General features: G+C 42.0%; 1 protein-coding gene across 1 annotated transcript in view; it reads left to right on the top strand.

The window, feature by feature from the left end:
- Positions 1 to 654: 654 nt before the first annotated feature.
- Positions 655 to 20252, top strand: part of OPRK1 (opioid receptor kappa 1) — a 34420-nt gene continuing 14822 nt past the window's right edge. The window contains exons 1-2 of the mRNA XM_002928871.4: positions 655 to 841; positions 1207 to 1503. Of these exons, the coding sequence (XP_002928917.3) occupies positions 1247 to 1503 (257 nt within the window). The 5' untranslated portion in view covers positions 655 to 841; positions 1207 to 1246. The remainder of the gene's footprint in view (positions 842 to 1206; positions 1504 to 20252) is intronic.

The raw sequence follows: 20252 nt of genomic DNA, 5'->3' as shown, positions 1-20252 counted from the left end.
GAATTAATAAAAGGGAAAGAGACATTGTTAATTACCCGGCCAACACGAAGGCCTGATTAGGAGATTGTTTTACTCATTCGCAGGTGAACGCGTGATTCTGGATACCATGAAACACAGGTAATACCCATAAGGTGCAGTCTGTTTGTTATCCCAGAGAAGACTAGAAGGAATAGAATGCACAGGAATATTTTATTTATGTATATGAAATTATAAATATCTTATGACCCGGTCTTATTCTAATTGGATTATTTTGCTACTTTATTTGGATGGGATATTCAAATAAACAAAAATACGCTTTTTCTCCTCTCTTGAAAGAAGACCTGTCTCGAGAACGATGCCCACAGTTGTTCTAGACTTTATTATGAATAATCCAGATGCATATTCGCAGTGAGGCACACCCTTCCTTATTACTAAAGCTAAACGGCACAGGGGCTCAGTCTTAGGGCCATCCAAGGGAAGCTGATTGAGGCTCTGGGTAGTTGGTGCTCTCTGAGCCTCAGCTGGGGGAGCGGAGCTGGGCAGCTCCCCCCACCACCCAAACTGGGTTTGGGTGGGCGGGACGGGGCGGGGCGCGGGCCCGGGGCGGGGCGCCCCTGAGCTCTCTGGCTGCCAGGCCAGTGCGCCCACGGTGTCTAGGAGCAATTGCCTGGCTGAGCCTCCACGGGTCGTGGGAGCCGCGCACTGAGCCGCAGCCCCCGAGCTTGGCTGAAAAGGTGCCTTCGCCAGGGCGCTGGACTGCGGGTGCGCGGCGATTCCGAGGGCTGAGCGGCCCCGGGAACGCGAGGTTCTGCAGGGGCCAGGACGTCCCCTGGACCACTGTCCGGGTCTCAGGGAGGCGGAGGTGAGCTTTGGGCTTTCGACTTTCGAGGAGCAGTCCTGGGGAGCGAGGGCTCTGCGCTCTAGAGCTTTTTGTTCCTGGGGGGTCAGAGCAGCAGTCTGGGGACAATTCCACCAGGGGACCGTGCCTAGGAAAGGGTTGGAGAGGATTTCAGAAGCCCGGGAAGAGGAGCGAGCGCTGTCCGCCTCACCAGTACCCAGCCGCAGCTAGAGGTCCGCCCTCCTTTTCCCGCCCCTGGGGACGCGCGCAGGGGTGGGCATCAGCGGTACCGGGTTCCCCGGGCTACTGGCCTCCGCGCGCTAGCCCGTGTGCGGGCAAAGTTTGCCTCTCCGGGTGCAGCTGGTTCTCTCGCTCTCGCGGCCCCGCAGGTTCTGCCTCTGCTTGCCCTCCAGCTGCAGCTGCCTGAACATGGAGTCCCCGGTCCAGATCTTCCGCGGGGAGCCGGGCCCCACCTGCTCCCCGAGCACCTGCCTGCTCCGGAACGGCAGCGGCTGGCTGCCGGGCTGGGCCGAGACGGATGGCAACAGCAGCGGGGGCTCCGAGGGCGCGCCGCTGGAGTCCGCGCACATCTCACCCGCCATCCCTGTCATCATCACGGCGGTCTACTCCGTGGTGTTCGTCGTGGGCTTGGTGGGCAATTCTCTGGTCATGTTCGTGATCATCCGGTGAGTGCGGGGTCCAGGCGCCGCAGTGGCTGGGGTCGGGAGGAAAGGTCGGGCTCCGAGGCCGGGACAGACGGTTGGGGCTCCAGCCAGGCGGCGGGGACTCCTTGCCGTCGATGCAGGGGCTCCGGAGATTCTCAGAGGGTGGCCTTTTTGAAGTAAAGGATTTCCTGGAAGAGTTTTGGGTGGGGAATCGCGAGGTTCACACCGGGCGAATCTTAACAGCCAGGGGCGTTTTGAGGATTTGAATGGCCCTCCACTCCCCCCTCCCCGCCCCCGCAAGCCCCTACTGAAAACTATGGTCATGGAAAGTACTAGGGTGTGGAGGAAGGTCAGTGTCTTCTGGAAAGGAGGCTAGTTCTTTGCCTGGCTTTTTGCTTGGTTGCCTGCGCCAGTTCGGAGCACTTTGTACTGTCGTTTGCAAATATTTCTTAAGGTAAAATTCAGGCCCATCCAATACACTGGAGGTAATTGAGAATTTTCTGTGACTCATCAGATTGGTATATGGTTTAGGAGCAAAAGCCAATATACTATTTAGGGTTGTTGGTGTCCATGCATGATTCCTTTTAGTACTGAAATGTTACCTCATTTATTTAGAATATCAGTGATTTTTGTAAATAAGCCATCCAATATTTATGCTCTAAAGTGTGGGTTGTAGAGGTTTTCAAAAATTGCTTTACTTTTTATTTTCCACCGAGAGACACTGAAGGTTCTATTTTATTGTTCTTTGGTGGCATTACATCGAGGTTAACTTCTAATTATAAATAGCCAGATATGCACCTATTTTCACTAATTTTCTGGTAAGTGAAGTGATTCTTATATTGGCCTCTTTGAACAAAGAAAACAAGAAAAGAAAAAAAAATCCCAACTTTGCACTCAGTCCCCTTTGATATATATGTATTTCACTTTCCGGGGGAGTTAATGCTTTGGAAATACACCTTTGAGAGTGAGTAAGGAGATTACATTCCTACGAAAAGTCCCTGTGAAATAAAGGACACAAGACACTCTTTTCAGGGACATTGAAGGGATGAAGAAAAACTACGTTTTTGTTTTTTAATTCTAACTTTAGTTTAGCTCTTTATTTATTATGAACCTTAAGAACATTATCTATAGTACCATGAATCTTGGGAAATCATCATAATAAAAAATGCCCATTTATCTGTCTATCTAGGTTTGAGAATATCAGGTCTTTTATCTTCATCTGTGTTCTGGAACTAAAACTCATCATTTAAGCCTCCAAATACATATTATAAATCTCATTTCACCTACAATTAGTGTTTGTAGCTGGGTAGCCTTGGTTTCCATAATTGTGTATTGCATTTTATAGGCATTCTATCTGTAATGAGTAGAGGCTACAGAGGGAGGAGATATTTTAAAAGCACATTGTTTTTCTAAGTCATTAGTAATTTCAGGGCTGCTCTCCATTAGAGAGAAGATTATAGCAACCAAAAGAAAAGAAAAGATAGCTGTGTTCTCAATTACAATTAAAATTTTTAGGAGCTCTTTGGTTCAGAGGCTGTTGTTTTGTAATAAAACATTGTTACACAAAAATAAGATGCTAAGAAAAAAACCAGCTCTGTTCCTACTTATATCATATTTAAGTGCATGAGCAAAACAAATACATGTTATTGTTATTTGAATGAGCACCTGAAGTTTTGAATTTGAGAAGAGCTTCTTAGTTGCTTAACAACTGTTTGTATAGCCCCGTGGAGTAGGATCAAAAGAAATGAAGAATCCTAAAATATGTGCAAAGACAACTCCATGGGAACAGTAGACATGTCAGAATGGAAACAGAATCCTAGATTAACTAGGACTTTTAATGGCAAATATGAATATGAAGAAATAGAAATAGAAATGAAATACAAATATATATAACAATTACATGTAATTATATATAATGAATAATCACCATTATAAATAGTAATATAGTACACTTACCAATTATTCATATATTTATATAACATATTCAATATATAATTATATGTATGTGTGTATGTGTCTCTGTGTGTGTTTGTATCCAAAAGGTATCCAGGACTAAAATTTGTTAAAAGGAGATAAATTCAGCTAAAAATACAAAAGAAGTTAGCTAGTTCATGTAACATCATCCATCCTCCCACCCCACTCCCAACTACTTGGAGATGAAATATGAAAAGTGAGGAGTTATACCACCATCCTGGAATGCCAATGTACTGAAACATTAGTTTGCTTACATATATAGCTAAGAGGATTAAGAAGTATTTGGAGTTGGTTAAGACTGAGAGATGGTCAAAGAGTTGAAAAATAAAACCTCAAAAGAAAAGTTGGTGGATGTGGGTTTATTTCACTTGAAGAAGGGACTGAAGACTTGAGGGAGGTAACTATGGTGTACACATCAGAACTGAGAGCAGAACTGGAGTGAGGAATTCATATGCAGCTTTTATTATTGATGTTGAGGTCTGAGCAACACTACATGAAAAGATGGAGGATCACTTTTGAGAGGGACACTATTTTAAAATATTACATGTTGAAAGGGCCATGGTTCCGTCATCTAGGACATCATTCTAAAGATGGGATTTAGAAGTTTGGATGTTGGTTCAGGTCTGAGATGGCCAGCTCAGACCTGGGGAGAAAGTTATGGTTGTCGAAAAAGCTTTGACTATTTTTAGACCTATCTTACAAATAGCTTTCCCATCTTGGGTGCCTGAAATGCTGCCCAGTACCCTCTGAATATATTTGTAATTTCAAGAATTTTCATCATTTCATAGGTACCAAATGCCATAACTGCCTAATATTAGGGCATGGTAACTTTTCATTGTGAAAACCTTAAAATTAAGCATCCAGCCTCCCTTCTCACCAGGTTTTGGGGTTTGTGGTCCTGGGGTGGGAGGTTCTTACCTCAGCCCTGGATCCCTGTCTTTGGCTCCTACCGACACCTCGGGTGTGCCCATGGGTGCGACACTTAGGATCCTAAGCCTGTGTTCTCTCCACCTCTTCCTGTGTAGGTCACCTGCAACAAATGCTGAGATGCCCACCCACACCCACATCCTGAATCTTGCCAGGCAGTCTCACCTGTGATATCTTAAACTTTCCTTCTCCTGCAACTTCCATGCATACAGCTGTCTCCTCCCCTAGCAGACATGACTAAAAATTAAGGGACACTAAATATATGCCAAGCCAGTAAAGCTCCCTACTTCATATGAATCATTTTATTTACTCTTCCCAACTATAGGTGTATTACCATCTGCATTTAACAGATGGTGAAATGAAGGCCAAGTAAGATTAAATCAACTAAGGTCACACCTTGCTGATTGTGGAGCCAGCCTGACCCGAGAGCCTGTGCTTTGGTTCACTGTTCAATTCATTGCCCACTACACCACTTCTGCAGACCTGTTACCCAGCAGCCCTTCATTTTTTCCCAGATTCTCTTTTTATCTTACCTAACTGGACACCATAAACCATCACCGCAACATCTCTTGACAATACGTTCAGCTGCCTTGCCTTCTTGTCCTTCTGCCATTGTCATCCACCGAACCTCAACACTGGATCAAGCCAGTACCTTATCTTCCTATTCCTATTCCTGACAAATTGAATGCTGCTGAATATAATCAATTATATCTTTGTTAAGATACACTTGAAGGCAAAGTCACCGCCTTCAAGTGTATCTGACGCCAAGTCTGCCTAGTGTCTCTGTCTCTCTCTCCTATTTCCAGAAAGAGCCAATTCCTTTTCCCATTTGTCACTAAAAAAGCAAAAACAAAAACAAAAAACCAACCAAACAAACCAACAGCAGCAACAACAACAACAACAACAACTAGTTTAATTGGTACTAATTCATAAGCCCTCTTCCTGACCATATTTCATCATGCTCAGGGGATGATCTTAACCCAGTAGTTCATTGTGACACTAGAGTCTAGCTGCTGGGAATGCTCTTCCTACGTACATGCATTGGCACCCGCCCTCCCTCATATCATTCCATCTCTTTGGAGATGTTTCCATATTTGTATGCAGGACAAATCCCTGCTCCTGAGAGTTGAATCTCATCACCTCTGGCTCTCCTGAGGCCTCTGCTGTGTTAGCTATCCCCTTTCTATGCTATCTGTAATGTCTCCACTCTTTTTGTCCTGTAAGCATCTGGACATACTCAAGCATCTGTCATCTTACAGGTAATATCCACAACCCTTCCATTTTTCTGAGTTCCCTTAGCTAATGTCTTTTCATCCTCCTGTGTGTTGTAGGTAAGCTTCTTGGAGGGATAATCCTTTTTCTTCATTTTCTTGTCTTCCACCTGTTACTCAGCCCCGAGCACTTGTGTTCCCTCCCTGACACTCCTTTACCAAAGCTAGAGAGCATCATGTTTCAGCTGCTTATTTTGGGCTGTCTCTTCATTTCTGTGGAGATCTGGCACACTAAACCAGTCTTACACCCCTCACTTTCTCTGATAGCACCCTGTCCTTCACTTCCTGACACATCCTTGGGGTTTCTCATCTATAGCACAGACTCCTCTTCCACTTGTGTTTCTTAACTGGTCATATTCTCCAGAGCCTTCTCAGCAATTCTGTCCCACTTTTCACACTCTCTGTATTAGTCAGGATTCAATCAGAACAGCAGAACCAGTAGGAGATGTACATGTGAAGAGATCTATTGCAAGGATTTGGGTTACGTGACAGTGGGACTGGCTGAGCAAGTCTGAAACCCCAAGGGCAGGCATCAGCAGCAGCAGGCTGCTGGCCACAGGTGGAACTTTTTTCTCAGGGAAGCCACTGCTCTGCTTTCTATTAGTGTGCTAGGGCTGCCATCACAAAGTGCCACAGACTGGGTGGTTTAAACAACAGAAATTATTGTCTCACAGGGAGGCTGGAAGTCCAGAGATCAAGGTGTTGGCAGGGTTGGTTTCTTCTGAGACCTCTCTCCTTGGCTTGTAGATGGCTGTTTTCTCCCTGTGTCCTCACATGGTTTTCCTTCTGTGTGTGTCTGTGTCCTAATCTCCTCCTTTGATACGGACACCAGTAAAATTGGATTAGGGCCCACCCTCATGATCCCATTTTACCCTGATTTTACCTCACTTCGACTCTTCGAAGGCTCTATCGTCAAATACAGTCATATTCTGAGGTACTGGGGTGTTAGAACTTGAATGCATGTATCTGAGGGGACACAATCCAGCTCTAATTGCTGCCTACCCCCTTTCTGTTCTCCTTAAGAAAACACTTTCCTCAAGCTTCAATTTTCTTGATAATTATGTACATATGTTCTCTTTTGTTTAGTTTGAAGAAAAGCTTTACTCTTGTAAAGTCATGCTTCCTTTTAAGTTAAATGTAAGGATAAACGAGAAAAAAATTATTAGGACAAAAATAACAGGAATCAAAATTACTTGGTTTTTGGTCTTAAGTTTTACCTTTTACATTTCTCATTAGTTTTCATTAATTCTTTGCTACCACAATAAAGACTTCTAGGCGGTCAGTCTTCTGCTAACCTTGCCCTGAGAGTAGAAGATTTGCTTCTCCATAGTTCAGCCTGGGCAGTGTTGAAATTTCCTAAGAGGGACAACTTTACAAGAGGCTTAGGAAACAAACAAAACAAAACAGAACAGAACAGAACCACAAAAATACTCTGGAAATGGTTCCATTTCCTGAACTCAAATTTCTTCTCCAAAGGCAGCCAACCCACCTGAGCTTTCTGGGCACAGAGGTTGTTTTTTGCAAGGGCATCTGTTTTCTTCCTCATAAATTGGGGGACAGAGTGTTTCCTCCCCAAGCCACTGACAGAAGTCCCACTCTGCAGAGACCATCTTAGGTCACATTGCATATACAGACTCAGGTCACCCCTGAGTTAGTCTGGGTCCCATGATTGAACTTGTGACCAACCCAGGAAACTGTGTGGCTATCACTGAATTGGGGAGATATGGGAAGAAGTGAGTTGACCCAATCAAAGTGTCTGATGCAGTGCCTGCCTCTTTTCCATCCAGAGAAAAGAGTATCTCTTCTTTCTGGAAGTTCTCATTGCAGTCATGGCAGTTGTATGTACACACATATTCCATATTCTCTCAAATGTCACTGTAGCCTACCTTGGATGATATCGCCAGACTACACCCAGTGAGGTACTGAAGAAAAGGCAGAGGCTTAGGTATAATTAACCTTTTGCTGCTCCCTCTCTGACCTCCATCTTATCTCAGGCCTTGATTGAAAAATATGTTCTCATTTATCCTGAGTTCTCTTTTTGGAATCAACGTTGAACATTTCCTTAAAGTAAGCATAGTGAAGATCCCTCCAGAAATTATTTTCTAAAGTGCCTATCTTGCATTTCTCCAAGTAATTTTATTATTTCATAAGCTCTCAAAAGAGAGAATTGGTTTCACTGCAACTGGTGATATGGATTAGCAAAATGGAACTATTTTCTTCCCTGTAGAACATGTGATTGCAGCTGAAATCCAAATCCTTGTGTTTCACAGATCAGAGACTAACCAGCTGCATCTCCCTTACCCCCCCAAAAAAAATGAAAAGAAAGAAAGAAAGAGAAAGAAAACCAATTTGGTCCTCAGGTATAGAGCTCCCAACCTTTAACAGACTCCAGGCAAAATCGTAGTTTTCCAAATCACTTCTTGATTCTGTCAACTTTATGAGACTTCAGAATTTTTCCTGGTGCCTGTCTTCGACTTAGGCTGAGGAGGGACTTATTTCTGGCTGGGAGATGATTGCCTCTCTCCATTGATCATCCAGCTGTATTTCTTGAGTAGCAGTATCTTCCTGTGAGCTGAGCAGTTGGCAATTTTTTCACTCCAGATTAACTTCTGGGTGCACTCAATTGTCGTTGCCCCAGGGGCTCTGTCCTCAGTGCAAAAACCTAAAATTATATGGCTGCAGGACAGTCTTTTTTCTAAGGTTTGACTTATGTGGTTTCAGTCGTGCAAGTAATGCAGGCTCAAAACTGTATTAACAAAAGATTTATTCCTCCACAGAAAATCAGCCAATTTTTGTTTGTTTCTTTGTTTCTTTCTTTGGAGGGGATAAGGAAGACTGATGTAAGAGAGGAGATTTTAGGAGTGGGGTTAATATTGTAAAAGGCTTGTGTGTGTGTATGTTTAAACACCCCTTCTCTGGTCCAGCAAGTCGGAATTTAGAAGAAAGATGAGAAAAACAGAAAGCACGTGATGACTATGTGATGAATTGAGAGCCCCCAAAGAACTGGTCTGAAGGTTGGAAAAGGGAGCCTTCAGATTAACAACGGCTAGAATTTAGAGCATTTAGAGACAATTGGAACACTTTTCTGAGCTCCTGCTAAGTATTAACTTACTTAACCTCACAAGACAACTAAACTCGGTCTGTTTACCATGTTGCTTTCCACCCAGTGAAGGGACCATTTCCTTCTGATAGAGTACAGAGTGGAAGGGTAAACTTGTCTCCTCTCTGCCAGCATCCTGTGGCTCCCTTAGCTATGTCAGTTTTCTGTATAAAATTAGAAAAATCATTTAAGATATCTGTGTAATTCTAAATATGCAGATAGTTGTTGGCTGAGAAACAACATGTCAATCACATGAGATTTATAGTTTTTCTACTGGGTGTTGTCAGGCATGATAAACACTCACTCTGTGTGCATAGTTGAACACACTAGAACATTCATTCTGGGTGTTAGGACCATGCCTACAGAGGACGAGCCGATCCCGGGCACCAGCTGTTGCAGTGAAATCACTGTTCTGCTTTCTCCCACTGTCCTGCATGGACAGTCTGCCCACCCCCTTGCTATGTGTTGCATGTCCACCGATCCGGCTGTATATCACTACCAGCTTGGCCACTGAGGCTGTGACATTCGTGGAACTCAGGGACACATTCTGCTCCTCTGTTCTTTCTATAGCTTTTGCTCTTTTGCATATAGGAAAGTAATTCTGGAGAATTGAAGGGGCTTGACGTCTGTGTGAATCTGTGGATTCATATAGTGAATGTGAATATAGTGAATATATTCGATTGCAGCGTCAGGTCATTGAAGAAACAGTGACCGAATTTCCTTTACTTTCCTTAAAAATTAATAAGCTATTGCCCCTTAGTAAAGAACCGTAATTTCAGGGGGTGCCTGGGTGGCTCAGTCGTTAAGCCTCTGCCTTCAGCTCAGGGCGTGATCCCAGGGTCCCTGGATCGAGCCCTGTGTCCGCTCCCTGCTCTGCTGGGAGCCTGCTCTTCCTCTCCCACTCCCCCTGCTTGTGTTCCCTCTCTTGCTGGCTGTCTCTCTCTCTCTGTCAAATAAATAAATAAAATCTTTAAAAAAAACATGACTTCAATAGTAAATAATCCAAAAAGACATGGCAACTTAATTTCGTGATGAACTGAAAGTTATCTGGAGAATTAATGAAGCAAACTCATTATGTTTTCAAGTAAATTCTTCTGAAACTTCACATCAGTAAAGCCATCATTACTGATCGATTAAAATATGAAATTTGAATGCTCTGTATCTGTAAAATATGCCCAGGAAAATGAATAAATCATTCTTGTTGGCAGTGCAGAGAAAAGAGTGTCAAAGCATGTCCCTCATTATGCTAGTCCTCCATTGTTGGTTTAAAAGGATTGCATTTTCCTAGGTATCACAGAAATTTCCTTCTACTGAGCTTGGTGTGTTGGGAGTCTTCAGACCTTAGTGCAGCTCCAGTCTTGTAAGATAGTGAGTGGCCAGCTTCCTGTGGGTCAGGAGTATTTGGTCACACCTATTCTTTTCACCAGGACCAAACAGCAATTCTTCAGGTGTATTCTGTAGGCCTGTAGGTATTTCCTATACTAAAGGGGTCTATTCAGAAAAATGACCACTCAGGTGTTTGTTTATTTCATTCTGTTGGACCTATAGTTCTATGGCTACAGATTTTACTTCCTAATGTCTCACTAACTTGTGGTCTGAGGCAAGCCATTTACTTCCTCTTTACTGTTTCCTCACCCAAGCAATGGGTATTGTTTGTGGAAAAACTGCAACACTATAATGTACATGACAGCCTTTGTCCATGGATGGGCAGCATGCTAGTGTTTAATATTAGTATTCCATTCCCTCATATCAAATATTTTTTACCCTCATGATGCGTACTTCACCACACTTATTAGAATGGTTTTCAATCTTTAGCTGCTGGAAGAAGCAGAACTCACAGAATCACATTATTTCTCTGATAAAATTTCTCCCTCCTTAAAAAATTTTGGAATGAAAGCCCTGAATGCCTTTACTGATTAGCTATGGACTCTGAGAACCCCTGAAAATCATCTCTAAGACTGTTTACTCTTCAGAAGAAGTGGGGGCAGTGGTATCATATGGGACTGTCAGGCAGGTTGTTAGGACCGTGGCAGGGAGTTAGTAACCACAGTAATGATACTAGCAGCAACACTGATGACTGCAAGGGTTGGCATACAGTGAGCAATCATCAAATACCAAGTCCTGTGTTGAGTACTTTGAGGGATTGTCTCACTTAGTCATCAAGCCAACTTTGCCAGATAAAGTTCCCAAAACAGAGTCTGCCCCATAATAAACCCTTAATGAATGCTCCACATGGTTTGCCTCCTGGTATTCCAGGTCCTCTGTGGCCTGACACCCCTTTTTCCAGCTCATCCAGGTTCGCGTTACTGTAGCCATGAAGGCCTCTCTCTCCAAGTCCTTCTCAAAGTGCAAGAACCTGTCCAGGTTACGTCTCCTTTAAATGTGTCCCGATCTCCTCACTACACGCTGATCCTGCCCTTCTGTCTATTCCTCTAGTTCACATTGTAATTTTGACTCTGTCAGTTGAAAAGCTCCCAGGGGCATGGTCTGTATATTGAGTTTTTCAGTCATCCTCAATGCCTAGTATATTGCTGCGTATGGAGCAGGCACTTAAAAAATGTGTTGAAATAATGAATTGATGAAGGCAGGGGAGGAAGCTTGACTATAACCAGAGAGAAGAGAGGGTGTGTGTGTGTTGTCAGCATGGGGGACAATTGCAGGTAAGAGCTAAAAATAACTGAAATCAATAAAATGGAAAACATGTTTGTATTTAAAGCTATATGGTGATTACCCATCAAGATTATGGGTTTGTTATGCTGTCATAAAGTTAAAAGGAGCTCCTGATTAAAGAAGCATCATTTAAATTTAAAATAAAAAAGCACTTGGGCGATACATCTCAACAGCAAGGGATGCTAATTGTTCAAGAATGAGCTCTTCTTCTTTAAAAAAAAGGGGGGGGACACCTGGGTGGCTCAGTCATTAAGCGACTGCCTTCAGCTCAGGGCATGATCCCAGCATTCTGGGACCTGGGACCGAGCCCCACATCAGGCTTNAAAAAAAGGGGGGGGACACCTGGGTGGCTCAGTCATTAAGCGACTGCCTTCAGCTCAGGGCATGATCCCAGCGTTCTGGGACCTGGGACCGAGCCCCACATCAGGCTCCTCTGCTGTGAGCCTGCTTCTTCCTCTCCCACTCCCCCTGCTTGTGTTCTCTCTCTCGCTGGCTGTCTCTATCTCTGTCAAATGAATAAATAAAGTCTTTAAAAAAAAGAATGAGCTCTTCTACCTGCAGTGTCTGAGCACAGCAGGCACTTGGGAAGAAGAAGAAGATGTGAGACTGCTGTGGTTCAAGGTCAATGTTCCTCCCCGCCCCATGGCTCATTTTTCTTGTGGCAAGTGCCATGCTCTCCCAGAAACCCTGCCTGGTGACACTGATTCCTGATAGTTCAGCAGATAACCTTGTGTGTATATGGCTGCCAATCCAGAAGCCACCCCTCAATTCTTGGTAAAGAGAACTCCAGTAGGAAGGTCTTGAGTTAACATATGATGAGGAGCATTTCTCACTCCCAGAGACACCCTCCACCACATAGCCAGGGGATGCCCTTCCTCATGGCTGGCACCCTGGGTTCTCTGGTTGACCTCTCTTCCTGGCCTGCTGCCTGCATCCCCTCCAGTACACCTTACCATCATTTCCAGGTTTGTAACATTGACAAGTGTAGTGAGGACAGCCCACAGATTTTGCTCTTTTAGTGCCATATGCTCCTGTGGTGTGTACGCTAAAAAGTGCAACCACTCGCTGCCAGCCCACCTCCAGCTTCTCTACATGAGCCAAAACTCCCCACCCAGATGGTGCCATTTTACTTGAAATACTTGCACATTTTTGTAAAGCAGGGTGGATGAAATGGAAAATAATTTCATATCTTATTGTAGTAAGAAAGCTTACATTTTTTCCCCTTCAGGGGACATTTGACTGAAAGGACTAGCTACTATCTCCTTTTGATTAAATGAACAATAGCAGATTGTGAGGGTGAGGGTCTTATTATCACACTTTCACAGGATTCAGTCCAGTATAGCACATAAAAGACCCTCAGTAAATATTTGTTGAATTCATAGTTTATTCACTAGTTTGAATTACACCTGTCAGTTCTCCCTTTCAGTGTGGTAGGTTAATAAATATGTGTCTTCCAGACCCCTGGAGAGAGGCCTTGCCCTGCTGCCCCTTCCAGATTGTCCCACGGAGGTCTGCCTTTGCCAACATTAGAAACATCGCTTTAGAGTGCCTGGGTGTCTCAGTCAGTTAAGCATCTGCTTTTGGCTCAGGGTCTTGATCTCAGGATCCTGGGATTGAGTCCAGCAGCATTGGGCTTCCTGCTCAGCGGGGAGTCTGCTTCTCCCTCTGCCCCTCCCCCTCCCCCCGCTCCTGCTTGTGTGCCCTTGCTCTCTCTTTCTCCCCAAGAATCCCTGATATTAACAAAGATTGTAGCAGGTAGTGCCTTTGACTTCTGCTCTCATATTTAGTGACCCTAATATTGCAAAGGCACAGGTAACTAGGGAATTTATTATCACAAAAATAAATAAAACCTTAAAAAAATTTAAAAAAAGAAACATCACTTTACTCACCTGAGTCTAACTTGCTTCACTAATATTAGGGAGAAGACTGGCTAAAGTTGAGGAGCAGTTGTCGTGAGAATCAGATAAAAAACATGGAGGTCAAAGCACGGGCCTTTGTAAATTATACAGTGCTTGGGAGGTTTTAAGAATGCAGAGACTTGCATCCAGCACCCAGGTTTGAGACTTGCGATGCCGTTTATAGCCATATGACTTTGAGAAATAACTCCCGTGAGTCTCAGGGGCATCATCTGTAGAAAAGGGATACTGACACCTACCATGTGATGTTGTGGTGAGGACTGAATGGGATAAATATGTGGGATGTACAGCAGAGTCTGACAAGGGAGTGTTTGAAATAAATGGTTACTGATATTGTCATCATTAACATGAACCATCTCAAAATGAGAGTGTCGCCCTGACACTGGGATGCTGGCAGATCTGGGGGTCTCTATGGCAAGAGGGTGCTGGTATGTCTCTAGGTCTCTAGGTGTCTCTGGCCCTGGGGGCTGGTGACAGTGGTAGTTCTTACATGAATGGTCTGGGCAGAGCTTGTCTCTCTGGGAGCAAGAACTTTTGCTACAATTAGTATTGTTAAAATTAGTGTAATTTGTAGACATTTCTGTTATAGGTGCTCATCTCTCTTATTCTGAGATCTGATGACAGGATTTGATTCTTTATAAATTCAAGGCTTAAGCAATTTCATGTATTTATTTGTTGAAATATTTTTGAAAAGCTAAGAGAAATTGACTTACCATTTTATGATTAAAGTTGTGTATTATATATATATATATACATATTTCCATCAATTTTTATTTACATTCTAGTTAGTTAATATATAGTATAATATTGGTTTTAGATATAGAATTTAATGACTCATCACTTACATATAACACCCAGTGTTCATCACAACAAATGTCTTTTTTAATGCCAATCACCCATCTGGCCCATCTCCCCACCCACCTCCCCTCCAGCAACCCTCAGTTTGTTTTCTATAGTTAACAGTCTCTTATGGTTTGCCTCCCTCTTTTTTTCCTTCCTCTATGTTCATCTGTTTTGTTTCTTAAATTCCACATATGAGTGAAATCATATGGTATTTGTCTTCCTCTGACTGACTTATTTTACTTAGCATAGTATACTCTAGCTCCATCCACGTTATTGTAAATGGCAAGATTTCATTCTTTTTTATGGCTGAGAATTATTCCATTGTGTATATATACCACATCTTCTTTATCCATTCATCAGTCGGTGGACACTTGGGCTTTTTCCATAATTTGGGCTGATTAAGATGCATATTATATTTTATCATAACTCATATTTCATTCCATTCACATTCTTCTAGCATGTAAAGTTACAGGCATCATTTTTACTATTATCTTTCATATTCAAGCTGAACCATGGCTCTAACTAAAAACTAGGTTCCTTTTTTTCTTCTTGTGGTGACTGATGGCTTCCACATACATAAGGGAAGGAGAGGAGTCTAAGACCATGAAATAAATTAGACATATTCTCTGGATTAGGAGCTTTCCATTAATTATTTCAGGAGGTCTATGAAATAAACATTATATTTCCCATTTTATAGTTGAGAAACTGAAGCTCCGTATTTAGTGACCTTTCCAAAATCTAGCAGTTGGAGGGAAAAATAAGAACTGGAACCCAGGTCTACCCAACTGTATGAGGCAGGGAACATCTGTCTAACTTCATAAAGTAAGAGGAGAATATCAGGGTCACTAAATATGAAAGCGGAAGTCAAAGGCACTGCCAGCTACAATCTTTGTTAATATCAGGGATTCTTGGAAAGAAAGTTGACAGAATAGGAGGTTGGCTTGTAAGATGCACTTTTCAAACATAAAACCATACCCTAAAGAACACATTTGAACAGATAGCATTTCAGTCTTGCTCACTGGAAACATTTGCTTTGTCTCAGTAAGTGGACTTCCCTAGGTATCTGTGTCTTTTTAATCATTATTTATTTATTTATTTATTTATGAGAGAGAGCAGAAGCAGGGGGAGGGGCAGAGGGAGAAGCAGACTCCCCACTGAGCAGGGAAGCGGACATGGGATTTGATCCCCGGACCCCGAGTTCATGACCTAAGCCGAAGGCAGATGCTTACCTGACTGAGCCATCCAGGCGTCCCACATTTAATCACTTTCTAAAACTTGTAGGCCACTTAATAATATTTGAGTAAAATTGTAAAGGTAAAACAACATATTTTAAAGTAAACCTCTCATTCTCCAGATTAAAGCACTGTTTAGGTAACAGAGCATCAGTTGAAACCCACAGATACTCTGTGCCATTCTTTACCATGCCTCCATCCAAGCACAGACAAACCATTTTCTAGCAAGAAGAAAAGAGAGGAGGGGAGGATTTGAGGGCAGAGTGAGTGGGACGCTGAGAGTGTGTGATCCTATGTGTAACACATTTTGAATTAGGTCATCTACTGCCTTTACCTTGAGTATGGCCATTTGGTTTTATTATCTTTATGTGATAGGACCTGAAACTCAGAAAAGTCATACACTGAATCCAGACTCTGGATGATCTGACTTCATAGAAGACCATTCTGCCTCCCAGGAGAGCCAAGGCTTTTCTGTTACTACATGTTAAAAGACATTTCTCATGTAGAAGTTTATGTTTTGAAAGACATCCTAGCAGTGATCAATAAAAACCACTGATATTGATTTTAAAGAACAGCATAATTTTCCGTAAGACAGATCCTTATAAATGACATTTAATAACAGTCAAAGCTATATCATTAAGAATGTATATGGGGCATGACTGAATTAATTACGATAAGGTCTACAAATCTGAGGTGTGTAGAAAGTAGTTAACGTGGATTTCTCCTACATATTCAGAGGCATATGGCCTCTGAAAACCTACTGATACTGTTTGGAATATTTCATGCCCTATAGATCCCTCAGGGAGCATTCTCTAAGTAAAACAATCCTCTTAATTCAGTTTTAGTTGAAAATGGAATTGTTCTAAACTTGATGTTATGATGGAAAGAATAATTTAGGCTTAAAGGCAATGTTTTTGACCTGTTTTGAAAATTACCATCTCCTTAGTTGGAAGAGAACAACTTACGTGCTTTAAAAATCTCTCAATATGAGAGTAAAGAAAAACTTAGTTATTTCTCACCTGCTGTGCTAGATTACATTTAGTGCCCTGATGTGTATAAGGAAGAACTCAGCCTAATTTATTTACATAATGCATGTAAGATGAAAAACTAATGGCACACTGGCAAACAAAAATCAACAAATTTAGCTGTGTTGTAGCCTTTGAAATTGAATGTATTTTAAAAATGAAAAACAGTTTGAATTTTCAAAAGAAGTAATTACAATGATGGATTTCTCAAAATGACCCTGAGGAAAAGTTGAGTAAGCTTTATCTTTATTTTACACACTGAAAGGGAAGTAATAAAGTATGTAAAAAAAATGCTTAAAGGCAAGCAATTCCAGATAGGATTAAGAGGCATTGTCAGTCACAAAATAAAGACCTGTATTATGTGCGAGTCTGTCAAAAAGATCTGTATGTATATTTATCTATTTATCTATGCTATTTTCTTTGCCTTTTTAAAATTTTTTTAATGATTTTTTATTATATTATGTTAGTCACCATACAGTACATCCCCAGTTTCCGATGTAAAGTTCGATGATTCATTAGTTGCGTATAACACCCAGTGCACCATGCAATACATGCCCTCCTTACTACCCATCACCAGTCTATCCCATTCCCCCACCCCACTCCCCTCTGAACCTCTCAGTTTGTTTCTCATAGTCCATAGTCTCTCATGTTTCANTCCATAGTCTCTCATGTTTCATTCCCCCTTCTGATTACCCCCCCCTTTCTTTATCCCTTTCTTCCACTACCGATCATCCGAGTTCTTATGTTCCATAGGTGAGAGAAATNAATAGTTTGGGAGTGGATTCCTTTGGGTTTTCCATATAGAGTATCATGTCATCTGCAAAGAGAGACAGTTTGACTTCTTCTTTGCCGATTTGGATACCTTTGATCCCTTTTTGTCTTCTGATTGCTGTTGCAAGGACTTCTAGTACTATGTTGAATAATAGTGGCGAGAGTGGGCATCCTTGTCGTGTTCCTGATCTTAAGGGAAAGGCTTCCAGCTTTTCCCCATTGAGAATAATGCTTGCAGTAGGCTTTTCATAGATGGCTTTTATGAGATTGAGAAATGTACCCTCTATTCCTACACTCTGAAGGGTTTTAATCAGGAAAGGATGCTGTATTTTGTCAAATGTTTTTTCTACATCTATTGAGAGAATCATATGATTTTTGAATTTTTCATTCTGGATAAAATCTAAGACACTGTTAGATTTGCAAATGTTGAACCACCCTTACATCACAGGGATGAATCCCACTTGGTCATGATGGATAATCCTTTTAATGTACTGTTGGATTCTATTAGCAAGGATCTTGTTGAGGATTTTGGCATCCATATTCATTAGAGAAATCGGTCTGTAATTCTCCTTTTTGATGGGGTCTTTGCCTGGTGTGGGGATCAAGGTAATATTGGCCTCATAGAATGAGTTTGGTAGCCTTCCATCTGTTTCAATTTTTTGAAATAGCTTTAGGAGAATAGGTATTATTTCTTCTTTGAATGTTTGGTAGAATTCCCCAGGAAAACCGTCTGGGCCTGGAGTTTTATTATTTGGAAGGTTGTTTATCACTGACTCAATTTCTTCATAGTTAATTGGCCTATTTAAGAAATCTATTTCTTCCTGTTTCAGTCTTGGTAGTTTATAGGTTTCCAGGAAGGCCTCCATCTCTTCCAGATTGCTTAATTTATTGGCATATAGCTGTTGATAAAAGTTTCTAATAATCCTTCCAATTTCATTGGTGTTGGTCGTGACCTCTCCTTTTTCATTCATAATTTTAATAATTTCAGTCCTTTCTCTTTTCTTTTGGATAAGTCTTGCCAGTCGTCTGTCAATTTTATTGATTCTCTCAAAAAACCAGCTTCTGGTCNCCAGCTTCTAGTCCTGTTGATCTGCTCTACTGTGGTTCTGGTCTCTAATTCATTGATTTCTGCTCTAATCTTGGTCAACTCCTTCCTTGTCAGTGGGTTAGGCCTGTCCCTCTGTTGCTGTTCCAGTTTCTTGAGGTGAGAATATAGAAACTGCATTTTAGATTTTTCTATTCTTTTGAGTGAGGCTTGGATGGCTATGTATTTCCCCCTTAGGACTGCTTTTGCAGTATCCCATTATTTTTGGACAGTTGTGTATTCATTCTCATTGGTCTCCATAAATTGTTTAAATTGATTTTTGATTTCCTGGTTTTTGAGTCATTCCTGGAGCAGGATGGTTCTTAGCCTCCAAGTGTTTGAGTTTCTTCCAGGTTTTTCCTTGTGGTTGAGTTCCAATTTCAGAGCGTTGTGGTCTGAGAATATGCAGGGGATAATTTCAATCTTTTGGTATTGGCTGAGACCTGTTTTGTGTCCCAGAGCATGATCTATTCTTGAGAATGTTCCATGGGCATTAGAATAGAATGAGTTTCTTTTGTTCCGGGGTGTAGTGTTCTATGTATATCTATGAGGCCCAAACTCGTCGAGTATGGCATTCAAAGCCTTTGATTCTTTGCTTAGTTTTTGCCAGGGTGTTCTGTCTATTTCTGATAGTGGGGTGTTGAGGTCCCCTACTATTACTGTGTTCTTATCTATATGTCTCTTTATTTTGGTTAAGAGTTGGCTTGTGTATCTTGCTGCTCCCCTGTTGGGGGCATATATATTTATAATTGTCATATCCACTTGTTGGATACATCCTTTAAGAATAATATAGTGCCCTTCTGTGTCTCTAACTATAGTCTTTAGTTTAAAATACAATCTATCTGATATGAGAATTGCTACCCCAGCTTTCTTTTGAGGTCCATTTACATGAAACATGGTATTCCATCCCTTTACTGTCAGTCTGAATGTATCTTTGCGTTTAAAATGAGTCTCTTGTAGACAGCAAATGGATGGGTCATTTCTTTTTATCCAATCTGCAACCCAGTGGCGTTTTAATGGAGCATTCAGGGCATTTGCCTTGAGACAAAGTATTGAGAGATATGATTTTAATGATGCCATGTTGCCAGTAAAGTCTTTGTTTCTATAGATTGTGACTTTCTGCTCTGTATCTCTCTTGGGCCCTTTTTACCTTCATAGAACCCCCTTAATATCTCCTGTAGGGCTGGTTTTGTGGTTATGAAATTGGTTAATGATTGGCGATTTTGGAACGTCTTTATTTCTCCATCAATTCTGAATGACAGCTTTGCTGGATAAAGGATCCTTGGCTGCATGTTTTTCTCTGAAAGAGCTTTAAAAATGCCCCCCCAAGCCTTTCTCTCATTCCAGGTCTCTGTAGACAGGTCTGACGTAATCCTGATACCTTTGCCTTGGTACGTGAGAAATTTCTTTGCCCTGGCCGCTTTCAATACTGTATCCTTGGATCTAATATTTGCGAATTGCACTATGACATGCCGTGGCNGTGACGTGGCGTAGGTTTGTCGTGGTTGAGCTTGGGAGGGGACCTCTCTGCCTCTTGGACATGAATGTTTGTTTCCCCTCGCTAGATTAGGGAAGTTTTCAGGTACAATTTGTTCAAATATCTCTTCTAGACCCTTTTTTTTCTCCATCCCCTTGGGGATGCCGATGATTCTGACATTGGACCGTTTCATTGATNATGTTTGTTTCCCCTCGCTAGATTAGGGAAGTTTTCAGGTACAATTTGTTCAAATATCTCTTCTAGACCCTTGTTTTTCTCCATCCCCTTGGGGATGCCGATGATTCTGACATTGGACCGTTTCATTGAGTCAGTAATCTCCCGTAACCTACATTCGTTGGCGTGGATTTTTTTAAGTCCATCTTCTATTTTCGTTTTTTCTTCTACTAACCCATCCTCCAGTTCGCTAATTCGTTCCTCTGCCTCGGTGACCCTGGCCGTCAGAGCCTCTAGTTTTGACTG

Source organism: Ailuropoda melanoleuca, unplaced genomic scaffold (assembly GCF_002007445.2).
Source record: "Ailuropoda melanoleuca isolate Jingjing unplaced genomic scaffold, ASM200744v2 unplaced-scaffold11384, whole genome shotgun sequence".
Classification (NCBI taxonomy): domain Eukaryota; kingdom Metazoa; phylum Chordata; class Mammalia; order Carnivora; family Ursidae; genus Ailuropoda; species Ailuropoda melanoleuca.
Note: the sequence above shows the minus strand (reverse complement) of the source record. Positions and strands in the feature narration are given on the sequence as shown.